This window comes from Athene cunicularia (assembly GCF_003259725.1).
Source record: "Athene cunicularia isolate RWA chromosome 5 unlocalized genomic scaffold, athCun1 chr5_part1, whole genome shotgun sequence".
Taxonomy (NCBI): domain Eukaryota; kingdom Metazoa; phylum Chordata; class Aves; order Strigiformes; family Strigidae; genus Athene; species Athene cunicularia.
Window position 1 is genome coordinate 24,062,997 of NW_020799101.1, and position 23,550 is coordinate 24,086,546.

Sequence of the window (23,550 nt, forward strand, 5' to 3'; positions counted from 1 at the left end):
ACCCTGCATACTTAGGCCATCTGCAATTGAACTGGGAGAAAAATCAAGTGTCACAAATAAGGGGCTTGTCACAGAAACCCTGGGAGACCCTTAACTATCTTGTTGCCAAAGTGACACAGTAACAAGTGTAAAATGTCAAAGCACTTTTCATTCAATCTGCAGTAAATCAAGCTGAGGTACCAGTAAGAGGCCCGGTGTCACCCAGGGAGGCAGTGACGCAGGCATCACTCAGGCTGGCTCCCCTTTTCCAGCCTCTCCAGCAAAATTCTTTCCATGCTGAAGTCCCTACTGTTAGGAGTCCTTTTGCTGAAGCTCTCTTTGGATATTCCTCACATCACTGTCCTGACCAATCTCCCAAACTGTCCAGATTTGCTTTTGCACATGGATGAAACCACATAGGTATATTTTACCGAAGATATAAGGCATCTCCACCCCTTCCCATTACTGTGCCCCAATACAGAGATACACATTGTGGATCCTGTAAAGAGAGAGACAGCTGTGCAGCCCCCTCCCCTCACCCACCTGATTCAGCCATGGACTCGGGACTCACACACTGCAAGCATCCAGCAGGACCACAGGAAGAGGTGTCATCCATCTAGGGTGACCAAAGGCAGGGGAACCAGCCAGGCCACTGTAGCTCACCTAACTCCTGAACAAGCAGCATTTTTTTAATGCTCTGCTTGTAACTACTGACAATGTTTCAGTCTCTTACAAACTATATGCCTCCCCCACTGTTCCTGTCCTAGAGAGACCTTTTCCCCAGTGTCACTCACTTCTACCTTACCATATGTGTGCCACTTTAGATCAAAGACTCCTTTGCTGAGCAATTCCAGTGTCCCTCAGACCCACCATTCAACCCTCCTGGCACACTTTGCATGTTAACCTTGTGTAGACTTTGATGTCAAAGATCCATTAGGCCAAGGGAATCCACTTGCAGCCTTCCCAGCTTATCTGGATGTCCATTCATTGCAGTTAGATTGGTGAGGAAGTAAACCAATTCTGAAACTAACAGTTTCCCAGCCTATCTAGCTCACTGATCCCTGATGCCTTAGATCATTTCAGATGACACTCATTCTTGTCTCAAGATTTAGAGGAGCAAGTCAGTGGGCTTGTAAAGCACTATCCATGCTCTCAGAGATGCCTCGCTCACTCATAGTCAAATTCTTCAGTGATTTTTTTAATTACTCACAGATGTTTGGCTGTAATGCTAGTGCACAGAAACAATTTATCTCTGGCTTTAAAAGCTCAAACAGGTTCACAGCACAAAACCTACTTCTGAGCTTTCCAGCATGTTTAGGAAAATTAATGATACAGGAGCCCAATTCTTCTGTTGCCTTTGGGTGATGAACACGTCTCTGAATTGGCAGGTCAGACAGGAGGATCCATTATTTAGCCATCTCAAGCTATTTGTTATTGCTACACATATTGATATCATGATAGCTCCTTAACCCAGCAAGGAGGTGATTGGTTGTCTCCATGGGGATTTACTTCACAGTATCCTAGTTACAGCTGCAACGGATACAGCTCTCCAAGGTGCATCACTTCTGATAAGCGCCCACTCAGCAAAATCATTGGCCTTTGGCCTTCTGTAGCCCTGGTGGCTTTTAGCTGTCTCTGTCTATGGGAAGGCCACTGCTGCCACTGGGCTCCAAAAGAACAGCCTCAAACCTGGAGTCAGGTGACAAGGAATTATAGCCCTTGCATGAAGGAAGCAAGTTAAAAATGGCTGCATCGGCCTGTAAAGTCTAACAAAAACTCACTTAATTTCAGACATCTGTCACTTCCACCTTGGGACTTCTGCATAAACAGGAGATGAAAGCCTCATTTTGATGTGCATATGCAGGAAGGTCCAAAGGAGGGTGCATTTTTTGCTGCCTCTGTGTACGTGCAAATGCAGTTACATCAGTGACTGTGCCCACAGCACTACATGTGCTTGACCATACCGGTGTATTTCCAGAATGCACACAGTGGAGGCTTGTACCACTTCTATGTCAGCAAAAGATTTGTGCACGTTCAAGTTTGAAGATGTGAGCTTATGTCTTTCCAAGAATGAGATGTGTACATGTCTGGTTGTACCCGAAACATTTGTTGGTAACTTTAGTCAATGCATAGGAGGGGAGGTAGGTAAGAGTGTCAGTGGGGAAGAGCCCAGTATGGGTGCTGTTGAGTTTGTATGAAGGTAACATGAATGCATTAGCTGTGGATGTGTATGAAGGATGTATGCTCAGTTCCAGAGAACGTGCTTTTTTGTAGGAGGAAGGATTCATGTGAACATATTTCCTCCTGAGATACAGTGTCCTCAACACTACTTGACATCATCAGCTTCAGTCTAGCTTTTCTGGTTTATGTCCATTGCTTGCCCTCAGTGGAGATCATGCCCAGGAAAGGGTACCATCTGATGGCTCAGCAAAGAATGGCAAATTCACAGGTCTCTTGGTCAAGTTCTGAAACAGTGCATGGGAAAATAAGTAGCAGGCTCCAGAGACTGCTGGCCCCAAGCCACTGCTCATCCAATATATGGTGCCTACAGTAGGAAACCGACAAGGAGGAACCATGTCTCAGAGCAATTTCTGGTCCGCACTGGCATAGCCGTCTAGGATAAACAACACAAAGGGACTGAACTCCATTATTCCTCTGTATGGTTCCTCCAGGTGGTGAATAAGGTGCACAAGATGCATAAAGTGAGACTATTAATGAACATACATACACAGAAATGTGTTCCTCACCTTCAGGAAGTCAAAGTTCTTGAGCATATGAGCAACCCTCTCAGCATTTCTGCCTTCATTGAGGAAATCCAGCTCCAAGGGCAGATTCTTCTTAGCTTCTTCCACCAGCCACATGAACTCAAAATCTGGAAAGATCTGCTTCACAACCAAGAGAAGAACCTGAGAACAAGCAAACAATCAGCTGCATCCTGGCTCCAAAGCCACACAGCTGCACACAGTGCTGTTTTGATAGGATCATTCCATGTAATTCACAGATAAAAAAACCCAACCTGCACCCCAAGTGCTTGTAGGATTCCTGCAGTATAACACAACACATCGTGTCATGCCTTGGTCATGCAATACAAATTTTGGCTTGCCCTACCACACAGGCACATCTAGGAGTTAAATGGTGGCACAAAGGGAGCCCAGCTGCCTGGTGCCTAAAAGCAGGAAAACAAAGCCCTGGAGAAGAGACCACATGGCCAGATCTCACCAAGGGCATGGCCTGGGAGTGACTCTTTTGAGTCCTATAATTCTACAAGTCACTGTTTGGCTTAATTTGAACAGTCCTTAAATAATGCAAAAAGGAAGATGTAAAGTAAGACTTGTCACCTCTATGTTACTACTTCCACTGCTGAGAAAGAATTTTGTTAGCACAGGAAATCCAGTGCAGTTTGGAGAAGACAGCAGGTAGTACACTACAGGTCTTTAAAGGACACCTTTGGTGGGGGTCAGAGGGTGTATTGTTTCTCAGTGTCATTCACAACCATCCTCAGCAATGCTGACGTCATATTTTCTAAATATTATATATCAACCACCTGGCATCCTCTTCTGCTTAAAGGGATTAGGTATTCAGCTGCACAAGGCCTTGAAAAGCCCAGCCAAAAAGTTCCTGGAAACATATGCTTAAAGCAACATTTAAAGGGTGAGTGATGGGTAGCCCTTCTGAAGAAAATCAAAATTATGCAACTGGATGGCATAATCAAAGCTGCACAGCAGCCAAGCATGCTTTCTGTTCAAATGAAGGGCCAGTTTCTCAGCCAGTGTCACAAATTTACACAAGCCGACAATTTGGACCACATCTTAAGGAAAATAATTTGTTTGGCCTTTTTTAACTACTTGAGTCATAAAGCAAGAATAAAACATAAAAATGCCATCCACTTTGCTGTCATTATCTTACTTGTTCCATAATCCATGTGAAAATGAAAGCAGACTTGTCGGTGTGTGTTCCTGGACAGTTTCCCTTTCTAGATCTCCACTGTTAGGGTGGGAATTCCTGCACTGCAGGAGGAACATTTAAAGCACACACAGAAAACTGCTATCATTGAAATGTATGACAAAAAATAAATTTATGAAACATCACTGCTCCTGTTCTGCTGTGTGAGAACGTTTGTTTTCCACCCCGTCTCTACTTCTCTCATCTGAATGTCAGCTCCAAACTTAATGTTCCTTTAAAAATGTAATCACCAGGTTCCAGACACTACTGAATGATTTTTCTACTGTTATATCTAGAGGCATAAATCCTTTCAAATTTATGTCACCCAAATGAAATGTAACCAGTGGTCTTCATGAACGTGTACATAAACTTTATAGGGTCTGCAGCATTATTTCATTGGTGCCTGATATGAGAAAATTCACGCATTGTTTTTTGCTTTCTTTAAATGCTCTTCTGAATCAATTTGCCAACTTCACCATCAGCAGGGACATACTTAAGTATTTGGCTTGTCCATTTTCTGACATCTGTCTAACATAGTCTTGAAATAAGTATTGATAGGTATTTCTCTCTAGATTTATCAGATGCTGTACTGATTTTTAAGGAGTCAACACTGATGCTACAAAACCTCAAGTGAATTTAGGAATTTTCCACCTAGCTTTTCCCATTCAGATTCCTTCCCATCAGACTCTAAATAAGACCATCTCCATCAATATTTAAACTAACCTCCTACTTAGCTGCAACACCTGTCTGATTCTTAAAGGACCAGTACTTCAGTGCACATAATCTAGCTTTCAGTGCAGCCTACACAAAAATAGTCCCAGACAAGGATATGATGATGCATGTAAGCCAACACTCCAAAAGAGACCCTTTAAAATCAAGACTGCATGTGTCATTGTGAGCTACTTCCCCATAGCTGAGTGTACACAACAGATCTCAAGGATTACAAACTAGACTCTCTCTAGAGGAAGGACAATACTAAATTGCCAAGAGGAAACAAACTGTTTTAGTTTCAAGTTTCCCAGGAGGATTAGTCTAAAACCAGAAGACAGGAATCATTCTAAAATTGTTTAAATGTCTCTTTCCAGTAAATCAGCAATCACAGCAACATATTGTGAGGGGGGATTTCTTCTGTAATATGCACTGGTAAAAGGGCAAATATCCCACGATGGATCTAGGTCTTGGCTCATTCATACACAGTTCTCTTACTGCCCTGGTCTCACAGTCTTTCATTACCTGCTCACCCTTCTTCCTTGACTGCTTAGTTTCTCCCATCCTGCCCTGGGCAGGAGTGAAGGATGCCATAAGCCCCCTGAGAACTGCTATTCATGTGATGACTCACAAAAGCAAACTCATCAGGCAGACTACATGCAGTCCTGGAGTGAGCCTGAATCAAATACAAATCTACAGCTGGACCCAGAGCCAATTCCAACAGTTGTCTTCTCAAACCAGCACTGAAACAGACATATCCCATCTTACTGGGATATCTTTATTGAACTCCAAAATTTTTTTCACTATGAGTTCAAAATAAGTATCAGATGAAAACTGATGTGCTGCAGCTGGAAGTAACTGTGCTTCTTTGGAGACTAGCCAGAATTGGTCAAAGCAGGGTATTTTATCTGCCTAATGAATCTTTAGTTATCATAGAATCATAGGATCATAGAGTGGTTTGAGTTGGATCATCTAGTTGCAACTCCCCTGCCATGCATGGGCAGGGACCCCACCAAGTGGCCCCTCTGTCAAATCTATATCTCTCCAACGTAGAGACAAGGATGTCAAGTGGAAGAGTGTCAAAAGCTTTGCTCAAGTCCATGTAGATGATGTCAGTTGCTCTTCCCTTATCCACCAATACTGTAACCCCAATCACAGAAGGCCACCAAATCTGTCAGACATGATTTGCCCTTAGTGAAGCCATATTGGCTGTCACCAATCACCTCCTGATTTTTCCATGCACCCTAACGTAAGTTTCCAGGAGGATCCACTCCATGATCTTGCCAGGCACAGAGGTGAGACTGACCAGCCTGTAGTTCCCTAGGTCTTCTTTATTTCCCTTTTTAAAAATGGGGATTATGTTTCCCGTTTTCCAGTCAGCAGGAACTTCATCAGACTGTCTCGACTTCTCAAATATGATGGACAGTGTCTTAGCCACTTGCTCTGCCAGTTCCCTCAGGACCTGTGGATGCATCTTGTCAGATGCCATGGACTTGTGCACCTTCAGGTTCCTTATATGTTCTCAAACCTGATCTTCTCCTACAGTGGGCAGTTCTTCATTCTCCCAGTCCCCACCTTTCCCTTCTGTGTCTTGGGAGGTGTGGCTGGAGCCCTTATTGGCAAAGACTGAGACAAAAGAGTCATGGGGTACCTCAGCCGCCTCCTTATTCTGGGTAGCCAGGTCTCCCTTTCCCTTCCAGAGAGGCCCCACATTTTCCCTAGTCTTCCTTTTATCACAAACATACCTGCAAAAGCTTTTTTTTTTTTTGGCCCTTGACGTCCAGGACCAGATTTAATTCTATTAGGGCTTTGGCCTTCCTAACCTGATCCATGGCTACACAGACAGTTTCTCTGTATTCCTCCCAAACTACCTGTCCTTCCTTTCACCCTCTGTTATGTGCTCCTCTGAGATGATGCTGTCAGGATCCTTGATTCCTGATCTCCTGTGATGGAGAATTGTATGTCATTGCATCAACAGTACCCTCTAAACACTTATCAGACTGCCTCAGCTTAACCTTCTCCTCTTTAGTCCCTTGGAAATACCTGTCTGCCAAAGGATATGCAGATTACTGTACTATACATACAGATATATGCTTATTAGGAAAGCTGAAAGCTTTAGTGTTACCATTTACAGACCTAATCCAGCCTATCCCCTCCACCTCAGCCCCAACTCCATTTGCCATTACCTACCATACTGCTGGCATCTGTTACTATTGCAATGCAGTGCAGTGCCACAGCTTTGCTCCAGTTCCTCCCTTCAATGGGCTAGACTTAGAAGTTTGGGAGAAGCTACAGCATTGCACACTGGGAACGAGTGGTATTCACTGCTCAGGAGAGGAACAGGAGACAGGCACTGAAACATTTTTCCAAGCTGAATCCCTCATTTGTGTGTCTGATCATGTTAGGTGACCCTCTCCGTACTTCAGTGGTTTTGTTTCCAGCATCAATCAGCTCAGCATTAAGGAGCTGATCAAGAAACAAAACCAAGTCACAGCAGTCTCAAGCACTGTTGAATCCACACTGAAATTTAACTGAAAAAAAATTCTAATCATTGAGAAAGATTTTTTCTTGGCCACACAGCTCTGACTGCAAGGGTAACTGGGACCAGTTTTATCAACCAGTTAATGGGCACACAAGCTGAAGAGAGACTTCAGGACTCTCTAGTTCTTAAATCACATATGGACTTACATTAATGTCATTAATGTTTACCCGTCTCCTCCTTCTGCCCTCCTTCACTCTTACCCTCCATCCACACAATCACCCTCACTGCACCAATTTTCTGTGTTATTCCTGTAAGACAACATTTATCTCTGTGGAGGTTTCAAAGCTAAAGGATGGTGATATTATACCTGCTCACACCATGAGTGAATGTGGCTCCCACACATTTCAATAGCAATTGCTCTCTCCAAGACAACAGGTAGTTTTACCTCCATGAGCAAAATATCCTTGGAGCTCTGAGCTTGGACCTTTGGGTGCTGGATTTTCACTGCCACTGTTGTCCCATCCTGCAGCACTGCCTTGTGCACCTGGGCTAGTGATGCTGCTCCCAAGGGAGTGTCCTCAAAACTGATGAAGAGCTCTTTTATCTGCCAGGAGAAGAGAAAGAAGCAACAGTTTGGGGTGCCAGAGACAGTATGTACCAAAGTTGTGCAGGCTCAACCCTTTCATCCTTCCTCTTTCCCCTGCCTGAGCCTTGTCACTGCTTGGCATCCCAGTGAAGCCTGCCAAGGACAGAAGTGCCCTGGAGATACTCTGCTTATGGAAACCTGTGGCAGAGCCCCAGCAGCACATTTCACCTAGGACATCGAATGTCCAGGCAGCATGCGAGGGATCCCTTCAGGCTATCCTAAAAATGGGTTGGAGTGATTATGGTCAGCATCCTTGGTTGTTACTGGGTGCAGAAGCTAACAGTTGTCCCTTTGCATGTATTTCTTTTGCAGATATTTAGTATCACACACCATCATGCCCTGAAACCTGACAGTGCGTATTCCCATGCATTACAGCAGCATCAGCTAGCTTACTTGGTGCAAGCCAGTACATGACTGGGAGCAGTGGTAAGTGCTAGATTCAGGGTAGGGGGAAAAAAATTGTAGTTTGAACCTGTGACAACTTGGCCTGAAAACATGTTTTATGTGATGGACTCTCACACCTCCAATAAAAGTAACCAGTGCAACTCAGCTCAGAAAAAGCACCAGGTGGGGACAGCAAAGCACTTTCCAGGCAGGAGAGGAAATTATCAGCAGCTCTGGCTGTGAAACTGAGGACCATACTATAAGAAAAACTGCAGATGAAATAGATTTACCAGGGGGATGTCCAGGAAGCAAAAACCTAGACAGACATGGGTGAAGCAACAGGCGATGGGCAAAGGCCTGTCTACCTTGCATAGTACAGCACCCTGCTAGAGACCCTCAGTGCAGCACTGGGCAGCTCAGGCCCTGGAAACACTATTACCATGGTAGCATAATATCAGCCTGGCTAACTAGCCAGGCCCCTGCCCACAGATAATTAGCTCAGAGGGACTGCCAACATAGTTATGTGGCTTCAGGTATGGAGCTAGTTCATGTAATGCTAGCTGAGGGTTTCTGTCCTGCTCTGTAGAGCAAGGTGGAGACAAGCTCTGAGATATCCAAAAGTCAGCAAAAGGAACCTGTCCCACCCCTCCCGCAGGCTGGACTAATTCTGGGTAAGCAGTTGAGAAGCCTGTAATTTATGCAGTAACAAAAAAGAGAATGTCAGTGCATTTTTATAACCTGCTTTTTGAAAGGTAATTAAAGATGAGAGTTACAGTGAGCTAGTAATTAAATATGAATAAGGACCTTCTAAGCAAAGTCTTCATGCAAAGTGTTAAACGAATATTCTTTTTGCTGACAAGGAAGAAAAATACTATACAAGGAGCAGACTGTTCCCTCCTGCAGCTGCTAGGGAATTAATCCCCTCCCACACCACCCTACCCCTTCTCTCCCAGCCCCTTCCACAGAAAACTATTGCTAGCAACAAACTGGAGCATTTGCAGCAATTAGATTCCAACAGAGACTAGGCTGCCTCTGGTAATTCACTAGGAAGGTGCATTTTATTTATTTAATTAATTCCCTCTGGTCCTGGCAGAAAAATCAATTAAGTAAAACAACTGCATTTAAAAATAACTAGTTACGTGGTTTTTTTAATTACAGCGGGTCCATAATTCAAACCTATTGACTTTTGTGTCTCAAGAGAAAAAAGGTTTTTCTCTCTTCTCCCCCCCCCCCTTCTTTTCTCTATCACTTCTGGATTTTGAGATTCTCATTTCAGATTAGTATAAAGAAAGAAGCACCTACAGGATGACAGATGGTTCAGGGGACACGTGTTCAATACACACGGACTTTTACCATTATGTGAAGTTCATCTATCAGCTGAAGAGAGGACCTGTTAAGGGGAAGAGACTTAAGGTGGCCAAGAGCATTTTAGGCTAAGAGATCCCATAAGGAAGGGAAAAACACTAACAGAGAACTTGCCATATGGAAGTTGAGGCTTTCAACTCTCTCACTGCCCTATATCCTCATATTAAAGGGATGTACCCTTTATAGAGTAGCAGTCAATATTACTAGTGTTACCTGTCATAAGGGTGGTAACATCCTCCAAAGATTAAAGCTCAGAACTGAGCGTTCACTGGCATGAATCCTGTAAGGTATATTTATAGTAAGACCACATATAAATTGGGAGAAAATTCCATCTGCTCTGGATTTCAAAAGTTTTTAATTGCTTATACGGTCAATCCAACCATCTCCATGAGTACTGAATGCATATAGTCAAAAAAAAAACCCCTCCACATATTCCCTATGGCAGGAATAATATATACAATATTCTTGTGTGACTAAGTTTTCTAAAGAAACATCATTTGAAGCAAGCTTTCTCTAAGAGTTCTTTTTTGCAGAAGGATTTAATTTAAAACCTTACTATTTAGGACATGAAAGACAGGTTAGCAGTCATGTCCTTTAGAGCCAGCCCAGTGGCCTGTTGCAATCCAAAGGGGAATTTCTGTGTACCCACAGGCTGCAGGCGAGGGCAGCAAGGCAAGGGACAGCAACAGGGCCAGAGAATTGATGGCTCCTCCAGGAGCAGAAGGGTAGAGCATGCACATGGGGGAGGGAGCAGATCACAGCTGGGCCATTACATGAGCAGGTGTGAGCCTGAGATAAAGCAGCAGCACAATTAGGGCTGGGCTCCAGGTCCCTCCACTTAGCAAATCACCCTCATTCATTATGAAATTGTCCTTTTGCAGCTCACTGGAGGAAGATAGTGCCTCTGATTCAGGCTGTGTCCCAGACAGGCAAAAGCAAGTGAATGGCTGTATGACATGGAAGCAGAGAAGAGGTAGCCAGGCTTCCACACTGCCAGCCGGACAGCAAGGTCCTTCCCAAGGGAAGGCAGCTGCATCCATTTCATGCAGGCAGGGAGTTCTTGGAGCAGGCTGCAGGCTCTAACTGCTCACAAGCTCCCTGCTAATAAGCATCCTTAACAAAAACTCTAACCATCATTTCCAGGATGGATAATTAGCCAAGGTCTGGGACAGTATCAGAGCCCATCTGACATGGTACTTAAGGAACTCTCAAGCTTCTTTCAGGCCACAGCTGGTCTCAAAGGGCCTTATCAAACTGGCTGTTACCATCTGTAATCCTGGCAGGAGATGAAACAAGCATAGTTTCCAGACACATTTAATAAAGTCTTAAAAGAGAGAAAATGAACTGTAGGCCTGCTCTTTCAAAGGAGCAAGACAGCCAGCTGCAGGTTTACAGCTGTACAGGTGAGCAGTGTCCCTGAACACAGTGGTTTCCCTCACTAGCCTTTTGTACAACCAGCTCCCCATCGGGCACATGTTCAACCAGCAAATGAATGCATCACTGTACTTCACTGGATGTTTCCATCAGCCCTGACTTTAATTCTAAAGAATGAAGCTCATTTAATTTTAAATATGCAAAATCTTTTCATGATTGTTGGTATTAGTATTCACACCTCGGGGAGCTGATACAAAAGCTCTTACAGGATCTACCTACTTAGACACTTATTAGTATGTATTTGTGCTGAGGTTGCACCTAGAGACCATCATTAAGCCCAGAGTGCTATTGGTGCAAGGTGCACAGCAATTGTGGGCCCTGCACAAACTCACGCTTTCCAGGAGTCTTCAATTGTCACCTACAGGCCTCCTCACGTGTCCTCGCAAAGCACACACTGCTCTGCCCAAGATCTGCAGCACACACCAGCTGATGCCACAATGCTGAGCATCAGAATGCCTCAGTGTTTTTTGTGAATCCTGCCCTTAAACATTTAGCAAATTACTGGAAGTCAGTTGGATTTAAGCTCCCAAATCCCGAGTCCTCTCTGAAAGTACTACCTTACACAACCTGCCCAGCATGTTCTGAGAAGTCTTTGACAGAGCTGGGATTTGACCCTGATATCCCAAGTTGCAGCCTTATCTCCAAACCATAAATGTTAAATGTGCATGTTTTGCTAGATAATTTCTTTTGAAAAATACTGCCTCTTATTCCCAACCGTTTTATATCCATGTAGCAAATGATCAGATACTACTGCCTGGTTTCAACCTGCCCACTCCAAAGAGAGGTATGTTCCTTTCCCTCTCCAGAAACGCTGCTAACAAGGTACACTGGAGCAGGAGCTTAAGTCATGGAGCCCCTTCCTGGTCCAGCACTACATAGAATCACCCCAAATGGGATGTGGTAGCTCTGCTCTGCCACGGTGACCACAGCAGATGAACGGTGGCCACGTGGCAGCAGCCTGTTCAGGACAAATTTAGGGTGCAGTGGGATGAAGGATCACTAACAAGTGTCTCAACAGCCCAGCTCTGTGAAGCTGGCAAGCTGAACCCCTTTCAACATGGTCCACCAGACCTCTCTATATGGTGCAGCCAGAATGAGGGCACTATGGGGTCTAAGTAGCAAAACTTTTGCATCGTAAGTCCTATCCAGATTTCTAGCAGAGTCCAGGACAGTTTTGAGAATTCTGGTTTTCCACAACCACTTACAAAGAACCTTTCCTCAACCCTGCCAGAGCTGAACCAGTCCAGTACAGGTGGTGTCACTGAGGAGACTTTCAAATGCTCAGCATTTCCCAGGGGAAGTGAGTCCTTCACCAAAGCATTTCAAACTGCCTTCGAATATTTCTCAGGACTTCAAAGGACTCTTCAGCCTGGAAAGAGAGACAACGGGGAGGGGATGTCACAGAGCTCTATAAAATCACCTCTGTCATGGAGAATAGGATTGGGAATGCTCGTTCCTCCACAGAAGAACTCAGGACCAGCAAATTGCCAATTAGCACACAAGATTACCAGATAGCAGAATTAAAACAAGCAAAAAGTAGTAATTTTTCCCCACACCAATTAAGCTGTGGAACTCATTGCCACAGGATGTTACAAACACCAGAAGACCAGATGGGAAAGTAAATCAATGAAGAAAATCCATCACAAATTATTAATAAACACCAAAATACAATCTCTGGCCAAGGAAATCTCTAACCTTCAGATCACTGGAAGTGGGAAGATCATACCAGGTAAAGCTTAACTGTACGCCTGTCATGCTTTTATAGCCTTTGTCTCAGCCAGCACTGGCTACAGTTGGAAGCAGAGTGGTGGGCTTCACCTTTCGGTGTGATCTATAGAGTCCATCCTGATGTTCCTCAGAAGCTCTTCCCACTAGACTGACCAGTCTTGATAACAGCAGGATTGCTTCACCTGCTCCTAGTCTGGGGGACTCAGTTGCTGTTTGACAGCCTAGAAAGTCACTGATAGACCCTGTAAGTTTCTGAGAGTGCAAAGGGTATTGTGGAACCACAGTTGGAAGTAGCCCAGTCTCCAGGGTAAAGCTGAGCTTTGGTAACAGTACAACTTCATTAAATGTCGTGTAACTTTCAGACAATAAAGTTGCTTCTGTTACCAAAAGTAAGGCAAATATGCCTGAACTGAATGTAAATATGCCCATGTCAGTGGACTCTACCAGAATCTGGCACATCTGGGGAACATGCATCAGGAGCTGACACCATCACCAGATACTACACCGTGCTCCACAGATTCACCAATCACAGCCACTCAAAATAATTCACAAAAAGGGGCCTAACAGGGATGATGCTATTCTCTTATCACCGAAAAGCAATGCAAACCGAAACATTCAAAACCTCAACCACAATTTCACAGCAGATCTCCTCTTCTGATCACAGCATACTGTAATTGCTCCAGAGTCCTGCACTTTGTATTTTGAGATACCAATCTATGAGATGTCCTGCTATTTCTGAAGGGGCTGACTAGGCAACACAGGATTAACTTGAACTTCTTGCCTCCAGGATACTCATCACAGGCCATGATACAACAGAGCTCCATTAACAACAGTATTGTGTTGTGATGGCCAGGATCAGCTTGCAGTATCCTAGCATTTTGATGCCATGCAGCAGCACAGGAAGACACATATGGCAAAGCTGGTATAAATACATTCAAGACAAAGGCAATCATACAGTTGGAAGACAGGTCTATGGTGGAAGCTGACAGCAAGAAAGTGTTTAAGGTAAGTAAATTTTGCACATCTCCTTGTGCTATAATTCTCCAAGCTGAAATTCCCTTGACGAAGTGACTCGATTCATCTGGCTTTTCCATTCCCTCTTAATCATGGCTCCACAGATGGCAATTTACTAAGGTGAGCACAGTCTACAGGAGCTTTCTAAGATTTACACAGGGATCATGCTGTCTGCATGTGATATGTCTGCATGTCTGCAGGCACTGTGATAATGGCATTCTTGAGCTTGCTGGAAAACAGAACACCACAATACCACCCTGGGAAGAGAGCAGGTTTCCCAGGAAAGGTTTGGGGGCTTCAGCTGCCATCTTACACTGACTTGTACAATGTCCCCTCTATTTCATGTGGCAGAATAGCTGAAGAGTTACTCAGTTCTATGTCTGATACAGCATTTTTAAGGCTTGTTGTTCCCAGAACTTTTGGAATTTGCTTTATTGACACTAGGACCCTATTGTTCTCAAAGTCTGAATGCCTTTCTTGGACTAGGTTTAAGGGATGTGAACCTCATCTTAGGCTGGTCATCTTCTTAAGAACATACACATCTGTCTATGGCACCAAGGACTCACTGATCCCTGCACATCTGCAATACCAGAGCTCTAGGCCTGAGAAAATGTTACCTTGGACTAGAGCAATCTACTTCCAAGACAGCATATGAGGGTTTTTTCCATTGTCTCAGCCTTTCTATCCTCTCTATGAAAACAAAATGTCACAGTGTTTCTCCGAGAATTATTAAGACAGCAAAAACTGAGATTAGATTTATCATAGCAGACAGTGGATTATGAAGAATAATTCATCAAACGTCAGAACAAACAGCCCACAATTTATAGGAGGCTTTGTTGAGTCAGTGAAATCTGATTGGACTTCTCCCCACCTAATGAATGTCAAACCTAATTGATGGTTCCTAAATGCATCTGTCAAGAACATGTATTTATTAACTCAATATTTTTAATAATATTGTAGATATATACAGAATAATGGTTTTCTTCTGAATGGATTCCCTGTTGTTCATATATATAATAATATGTAAGTGTGCACATATATAAAGGTATACACTACATCCAAATGAATACAGGTAAAAGGTATGTGTGTATTCTGATGCACTGAAACAATTACATATGACTTATTACACAAGATCGCTGCATCTTTCAGTGCACAGGATGGCAAAGCACTGTGGTCCATTTCAAAGGGAGATGTGCATTAAGGTGCCTGCCTAGAATTTGAAAGAGCTGAGCTCAAACATTGGCTCTCCCTGATACCCCCTGTGATGATGGGCCACACCATGTCACAGAGCTCATGCATGGATGAGCAGAATTAGGGCTGTTCGGCCAGCTATAAATCTGCCCTTACCTGATTTCTCAGAACCAAATTTGTAACTTTAGTATCATTTCTATATTATACCTATATGTATAATACATGTACAGCAGTTATTACACACACAGACAGACATGTAACTTCACCTGCTAATGTATTTGCTCCTGGCATGCTGATGACTGCTAACTTGGTTAATCACTGCTAATGTTGCACTGCAATAGCACAAAACCAGGACTGTCCATCAACCATCACCTTTTCTTCTGGGCAAGGGCTGCAAGCCAGCTGGGATATGAAGTTCAGCTTTTCCTGTTATTTCTACCTGGTACCACTTTGGTACTCTGCAGCCCACTACCAGCTATATCACTGAGAATTTTCTCTAGGATCCTAGCAACAGCATTGCCCAGTCACAAAGCCATGAATGTTACAGAAAATGAACTCTGCTGAAGGAATAGTCCTTGGTCTCATAATCCAGAGACCAAAGTTGGCTCCTTCATTCACTGCCTGATACCTAGGATCCTGGCTATTCCCTGTTCTGCTCACCTACCATCTTCTTTCTGCAGTCTCTTCCGAATAGAAAAGCAGTGGGAAAGCCCACACAAAGCCACCCTTGCTTTCACTTCATCCATCCACTGAGCTGTACTGCAATAGTATCAGTCTACTTGCTATAGTATCTTTAACTGTTGAAGAGCCATACTTTGAGGAAAAGTGCCTTTTATTCCATTCTTGATGACTCCTGCTTAATAGTCTGTGCTCAGACACACACGGTAGCTTCATTTATTTTCCTGAGTAAAGTCAGATCCTTAAGACAAGGCAGAACTGTCTGAGAATATCACTCATCCTGGATCGAAATCAATCTCAGTGGTGACAGCTATAACAGGCAGTAACAGCAAGGAGCAGACAGAGCTGATGCACATCTTCTGAGACCATACCTGTGAGGTGGACCTCATCTCCCATCTCTATAAAAGATGAGCCACTTATCCATGGCTCCCACAAACCAACAATATTCAGTTCAATAAAAGCAAGGATTGTCATTGCCTGATGCAATCTAACTGGCTCAGGAACATCCTCCTGGCACAAGGAGATAAATATTTTCCATCAATTAAGCTACTGGGTGTCCTGCTACCTTACAGAGATGGAGGATGTTAACATTAACAGACTAGCTCAGCACCCTGAGAATCAATGCTTTCAACAGCTGGAATTCCAGAGGCTTTCCACTAGCATCACCACAGCCTCTTCCAGTCTCAGCTTCATTGAGCTGTTCTTTGACCAGGTGCTGATTTTGCAAAGCACTCAAAGCAGAGAGACTGCACATTAGACTTCTGACATAAGGCAGATACCAAGCTGGATAGTAGGAAAGCTGAGTCCAGACATTACCTGCAGGGCTAGCAAAACATCTTTGGTAGCACAAGCACATATGGCAAACCAGGGAGTGGAAACAGCAAAACTGGGATGTCTCAGAACAAGTCTCTAAGCCATCCACCAATGCAGACATTACTCCTGTCAAAGTACTCAATTGAAGACAATGCAGAGAGCTTTCCCCCATGTCTGTAAGCCCATGCTCAAAATTAAATTCCAAGAAGCTCTTTCTTTCCAAAATGTCCATTACCAAAGGAAAGATTCTGCTGTTGGAAGCTGCATCATAATTTTAAACTGCAAGTCCAATTGACTCCCCTATAGAGAAGCTGGAAGGTGGAAGGACCTTGCACCACTGAAATGACTGATTTCCTCAGGATCCTCTGAGTGATAACAAAGTACCAGTTCCTCTAACCCTGATATGGCCACTGGGAAAATACTCATTTCTTGTTTCCAGATGCAGTTAATCAGTGCAATGACCTGGCTTGTTCAGTGTCCCACTTCTTTCTGCCTCAGAATAAGCATCTTGTGAAGCTAGTTGCCTTCCTGCCATGCTAAACCACTTCCACAACCCAGTCTGTCTGTGACTGACCTCCAACAGCAGCCAGTGTTTCCTGAGCCAGAGAGTCAAGCCAGAGCCCATCAGCAACTACACTTGTGCAGAAAGAGAAGGTAGAAAACAATCTCTCAAAGTGCACACTAAATAGTGTCACTGTGCACTCTATTTTGCATGATATAAGCATCTTATAGTTGATGAAAAATGCAGAGTAAAGCTGAGGCATGTACTTATATGTATATATATATTCCCGTTCACCTCCTTCCATCATGCTGAAAAACAAAGTAGTGACTTGTGAGCTACTTATTTCCACCAACAGTGCAGGCTATGGGGCAGATGCTCCAAGGTGCCCCATGCTCCCCACCCTCCCCTTGCACATACAAATGCTTCCTTGGTCTTAATTTACTCTTTCATCTTGAGCTGTCTGCCACTTGAACAATGCTCATTAAATCCACTCTTTGCTTTCTGTCTTTTTGGAGAAATATTACTTCACCTGCATTTCTCCTGTCTGTGAGGATGGAGCCACACTTGTCAATCATTCAGACGGATTAGAATCACAGTCCTTCCAGAACACACAACTTCTCTACTCCCAGTCATTTTTTGTGTTTTAATTGAAAGCACTCACTCTTTCTTTCTCTTTTTCCTCCTGCTAATAAAGAAGGCTCTCACTTGTTATACCAGTGTGCAGTGAGAGCAGGGCAGAAGACAACTCTCTGCTGCCCGTAAACGTCCTTCTGCATCCCATCTGCCCAAAGGGACTCTTATTCCATGGTTCAGCAGAAGCAGTAGTGGCCCCTTTCTACTAAGACCTTTGAGGCTTACTGTGTTCTCTGCAGCTCTTCAAATCCCAAGCAATAGAGCTGAAAGTGCTAATGTGTAATAGTAGGAACACCCCTATAGTTCCTACGGAAGGGAGCAGTTTCCTCAGCCTTCTGCTCTTCTAATGGCTCTGTTAGCATGTCTGAGCAGCTTCATTATCTCTTTCTCAGCTTCCTGGAGATGTTCCACAAAGCTCTGCTCAAAGACCCTACTCCCACCACTGCATCTGGCTAATAGCTCACATAGAATTCCCACCTCCTTTCTGGTGACTTGTAGTTCTATCTCTGTATTCCACATCAGCCTGCTTCTAGCCAAACTACAATTTCAGCCTCTCTCTCAGACATCTTCTTTCAGAAAGTCATCTCTCTGTTCACATTCAAAGCTAAAGCACAGTTCCTAATCTTCTCACTCAAACCATCCCTCCTCCTTTCTCATCACAACAGACAATGTGACTTTCTGTGAAGCATGCCTGCAGCCTTGGCATCAAAACTGACCTCCCTCTAGTTCTCATTTCCAGGCCAGATCTGAATCTAATACTAGACATCAAGTACTAATGCTCACGAAGGACAGGTGACAACAGTACAACTGTTCTCCCCCTGCCCCCTCCACAGTTTCCATTTCTCTTGAGCCATACACACAAGATACATGGGGGTGTTCAATATACTCAGAACCCCCTGATTGAATTCCCACAGACATATTCCCAAATGACATATCACCCCTACAGATGCCAGCAGCCTGTTGCAAAGACAGTGCATTTGGAAAGGATCATCAAATCATAGAACAGCCCAGGTTGGAAGGGACCTCAAAAGATCTGGTCCAAAAAGGAAGCCTAGATGAGATTATCACATCTTAAAAACCTCCAGTAGTGGGGACTCTACCACATCCCTAGGGAGGTTGTTCCTGTGACTGGTAGTTCTCAATGTAAAAAATGTCTTTCTTATATCAAGATGAAACCTCTCTCAAAACACCAGAGAAGAAATGCCACAGAGGCAAGGCCACTTGGCACATTAAGCAAGGAGGTAAGATTTAAGTACCCAGAAGCAAATGAATTTCCAAGACCATTTTGACTCCAGGCAAAAACACATCCCTGCCATGCACAAGCTGAAACCTGAGTAGGAAAGGGTCAACAGACCCACAACAAACAGTCTCCACTCAGTTACAGCCAGGCAGAAGGAGGCTCTGTGAGAAGCCCCAAGGGCCCTGTCAGCAGTAAGCCTGCACAACAGCAACAGTCCTGTGAGAAATAACCAGCTGCCAGAGCCTAAGGATATATAGGAACCTACAGGAGCACACATCACCTGGGCCTCATCTCAAATGCCTCTGAATCATCTCTGAAAGCCTAGGGGTTTTAAGAAGACTATGAGAGAAGGAGTGGTCAGGGACAAAAGTTTATGGGATGATTTATGTGACTATACAGAGTGGTCAGGGGATGTCTGGGCGTATGTTTGGAAGAGGTGGGCTACAAGCATCTGATCAGCAAGCAAAGCTGTGCCAGGGCTTGTGCAGAGAATTAAGGAGAAGGCATGGGGCAGTGCATTTGTGTGCACAGTTTGTGTGGGGAATGGTAGGCAAAATGCTCCATCCACAGAGATGCAAGAGAACAACAGGGTTAGGACAGGTGTTCGTGTGTGTTCAGAGGCAGGGTGTGCAGGGGGAGAGGAGGGCTACGTTGCAGTGTATGTATCTAGCAGGACAGCACTGCATATATGTGAGTATAGGCTACACTGACAGACACTTCTACTCCAGCTCCCACAACAGAGAGAGAGAGAGGCATACTCCTGTGAGTACTACGTGGAATGCTTTTATGTGTCTGCTCTGAAAGGGATGAGGGGGAAGTGTTTCTAGGCCAGCGACAGAGAGCAGGAATTACAGAAGCATTATTGCACAATCCAGCAGCCTGTCACCAGGGTGGACAGAGGCACAGTACAATGAAACTCCACTGAGGGGAAAGTACAGTTCCAGCCAGATTCTGCCCAGCTACGTTCCTTCCTCAATCTGTGGTCATAATTACATCGATGCAAGCATGATGAAGTTTTACTGAAACACAGCATTGCCCCATAGTAATAGGACAGGGAAGGAGGAGTGAGGATCTGAGGTGGACATGGAAGTACATATAGCCTGGCAGATGTGGGCAGCTCTGCTTGAATTGAAATTCTATCAAGGAAGGGTTATAATGAGGTCACTATTTTAGAAGAAAAGATGCTAAAAAAGTAGTAAAGCCTTAAGATGTAAAGCTTATAAACCAGTTACTGGTGCTGACTGTGCATTGATGAGACACTGACAGGCCAGCCAAAGCAGTGGTCCGCATCACAGAGAACAAGGCGCAGGGACTGAAGTCGAGGTAGAATAACTTACAAAGAGATCTGGATGAGACCCTGCAGTTTTTATCCTTTGCAGTCCACTCAGAAAAAAATGTAGAGATCCAGAAGAGTCATTCAAGAGAGACAACTGCATGGCAAATTAAATCCACAACTGACTGCCAACAGCATCACTGGCACCATGCTGGGGAAGGGGTTCCATGCATCCCCTAATGACCAGTCATATAAACCCTGGAGCCCAGAGCTCTCTGCACTCATCCAGAGAGGAAAATCCTGTGCTAAGCCAGCCACATCGGTTCCTGCTTCCTTCTTGTCAATCTCTCCTCTGAATATCAACCTTTCATTTCTTCTCCAGCCCATATTTCCCCCACTTTTCACATCTCTGTTCTGATCCATCTGCTCCTTCTACAGTTTATTTATTATCTGCCTCTTCCTCTTCTTTCTCCCTTGTTTTTTAACTTGCCCCCAGATCTTATTGTTGGGCTGCCAGATCCCTGGTTTGGTGGTGTAACTCAGCTGATTTACTCTCCTTAAAGCAGTGTCTGCTCTCATGTAAATCACCCTCCAATGCCAGCCTGTGAAATGGGCTTGTTCACTAAACTCTATGAATAAGAAAGTAGGCACAGCTGGCCTATTCATAATCAACATAAAAAATAGATTAGCACTTTACAGATTAAACATTATCATTTCAACAGTTAACATAAATCAACTACACTTACAGGCCTAGTATTGCTGCTGCCACTGCAGGGTGACAACCATTGCATAGCGAATGGCTGCCAGTCCAGAGTGCAGTGGGAAACAGCTCATTTGTCTTCCACCTTGAATGTAAGTTCTTCTCTGGCACCCCCAGGGTGTACTGCTCGAGGTTGTTACAAGGAGAAAAGTGGGCTAAGGAAACAAAGGTAGGGGGTTAATTTGATTAATTCATATGCATTTCTGAGCAATCCAGCAACCCACTATCTAGAACCAGAACGCAATCCCCCTAGTTCCTTCCCTAGGGCCCACACAGCTCAAAAACAGATGAAACAACAGAGTCAGCCTGTGGAATAGGAACAGGACAGGGAGCCTCTAAACACTGACTAGTATCTAGCTCCGGTTCCTACAGCTCAAAATCATTGGGCTCCTGTGGATGAGCTAAAGCAGCTTGGTGGATTCTACCTAATGTAAACAGGGGTACTTATCTCAGAAAACACCTCATCATAACCCAGGGAGCTACCTCACCAAAGAAGAGCCAAGGATTAAGATCCACTCCAGACATGCCCCGTGGAGAGCAAATCCAGGGGAAAGTAGCCCAAAACCTGCTACTTGTCAGGCTACATGTCCTCTTCCATTGAGTACAAGACACTCAGTCACTGGAGATGCTCAACTCAACACACTGTGTGCTACGGTGTGCACTCAAAGGAGATAGAAGACCCACAGAACCAGTACAGTCATACCCATCCCTTCCTCCCTGCTCACTCACCAAGAGCCACTCAGTGTCTCAAATGTTTAGATTGGAGCAGCCAACTTGTATTCTCTCAGGTGGTGCTGATAATTGCAAAGGATTGGCAAAGGCCTTGGACAGGATATCCCATTAAGAACCAGCCTCACAGGTCTTTCAAAAAAAAAAAAAATAAAGGAGAAGTAAAAAGTTAGGTTACAGGCCAAAAGACAGCCTAGGACAGGAGGCTTGGGATTAGAGGCTTTCTTGGCAGCCAGGGAAAAGGCACTAGCAGTTCACAAAGGACAAGGCAGCAAAAGTTACATGGAAAAGCTTATTTAGTATAATCCCTCTTAACAAGCCCTGGTAATTTTAATTGCTCTATCCTCCTTCTAGACTTTCTTGATAAATGGGAATAACAGTTAATAGACCTGAACCAAACAGTTACATCCAATAAGGTGTTTGGCAAAATTAGCTTTGCTCTTCACTCACGACCGATACAATCCCAGTTTCACTCATTACCTGAAATGAGCCAACTAGTGTATATTTTCTACTAATCATTTGAAATTTGGGTGCTGAACAACATCTTCCAAGAACTCGCCAATCTGAGATGGAGTGGTGTTTACCAATTATTAGGCCTAGCATAAAGGACACAGCCAACATAAAGATGAACCAATAACCAAATTGTATTCGATACAAAAGGGTCAGTACATGGGTGAGTGCTGGGGATACAAACAAGGCAGTCAGATTACACATAATCAACATCAACCCCACTGACCCCAACAACACCACCACACAACCAACAAATGGTGAAATGCAGTCTCCTATGGAAGGGACAGGAGACAACAAGCCAAATACATAAGACCAAGGAAGCCACACACTGAATCTCTACACAGCCCAAGTTTACAAAAGCCAGACCTGACTGGAGCCCAGTCCCAGGGAGGCAGGAGGTCCTTCCCCAACATAGAACTCTGCACAGGACATCCACCTCACAGACAGACACTGCCCCTACCTGCAAGGGGTCCCAGCTTTTATCCCCAAGTGGGACACCTGACCCTTGTTTACTCAATGTGGGACACCTGGGGCTGTTTTACCCAATGGGTCTCCCTGCCAGGCTGGACCCACCCTGGAGGGAAGCCTAAAGGTAAACTCACCACCCCTTTGTGAAGGGCTGTGGGAATCACCCATATGTCAACCTTAATTTGGGGCTTGAGGTTGAAACCCCAGCATTTCAAGTGGTTATGTGAACTTTGTAAGAGAGAAACTCGTGGGCTTGCTTCAGCTGAACTGTCCTGGCAAAAGCAATAGGTCATGTGAGTTTATTGCTTCAGTTGTCACAGACAGCTTCACAGGTTTGGCTCTGAACCATGCATCCAGTAAAACCAAAGCACTGCAAAGCTTACAGAAAGTAAGTGCAAAATGCGCTTAATGTTTGCAAACATAACTTGATTTCCAAAGGGAACATGAGAAAACTTCCTCTCTTTCAGGCTGGCCTGCCTACTAGGGACTAACACACTTTGCTCACTAATGGTGGAAAGACCTTTGAGACCACTTAGATCCCAATTTTTGCTTCAATTCTCAAAACACAAGAGATTGTTGAATGTGAGGCTTCCCATGAGGAGAATTTCCAACGTTCTCACCCATAGCAGCTTTTTCACAGGGAAGAAAACCTGCAGGCAAGGTTGAAGTGCTTTCTGTAGTTCAGCATCCTTCCATAGAATCAGAAGCTGTCTCTCAGACAGATCCCAGAAGTGCCATAAAACAGATCGTATTAGATCACTGTACATTTAAAAAAAACCACAAAAATGCTATGTGTTTATTCTGTGCATTAGGAAAATGCAGATATGCCAAGGTTGGTTGGCTCCTGTCACTCCATACTTCATCTTATGTCATTTGTTTCATCTACAAATAACCTATTGCCAAAAATCAGAGACTCACTGCATCATGTTTTCAGGTTCCCAATGGGTCAAAAGCCAAGTAACTGGGCAGATATAAAATTCAGAAAGAAAACAGAAGATGCTAACCAGACAAAATAATGTAGGATACTAAAAGATCACTGGGCAGGCTGATGACAGGATTCCCTGCTCCCTC

At 44.2% G+C, this 23,550-nt stretch overlaps 1 protein-coding gene across 3 annotated transcripts in view; it reads right to left on the reverse strand.

The window, feature by feature from the left end:
* ADCK1 (aarF domain containing kinase 1) overlaps positions 1–23,550 on the reverse strand; it is an 81,456-nt gene that overhangs the window by 19,003 nt on the left and 38,903 nt on the right. For 2 of the 3 annotated variants that reach the window (XM_026849674.1, XM_026849676.1), the window contains 2 exons: positions 7,557–7,715; positions 2,727–2,885 (listed from right to left, as the gene is read on the reverse strand). In XM_026849674.1, coding sequence (XP_026705475.1) covers positions 2,727–2,885; positions 7,557–7,715 — 318 coding nt within the window. The remainder of the gene's footprint in view (positions 1–2,726; positions 2,886–7,556; positions 7,716–23,550) is intronic. The other variant, XM_026849675.1, reaches the window with a different exon arrangement.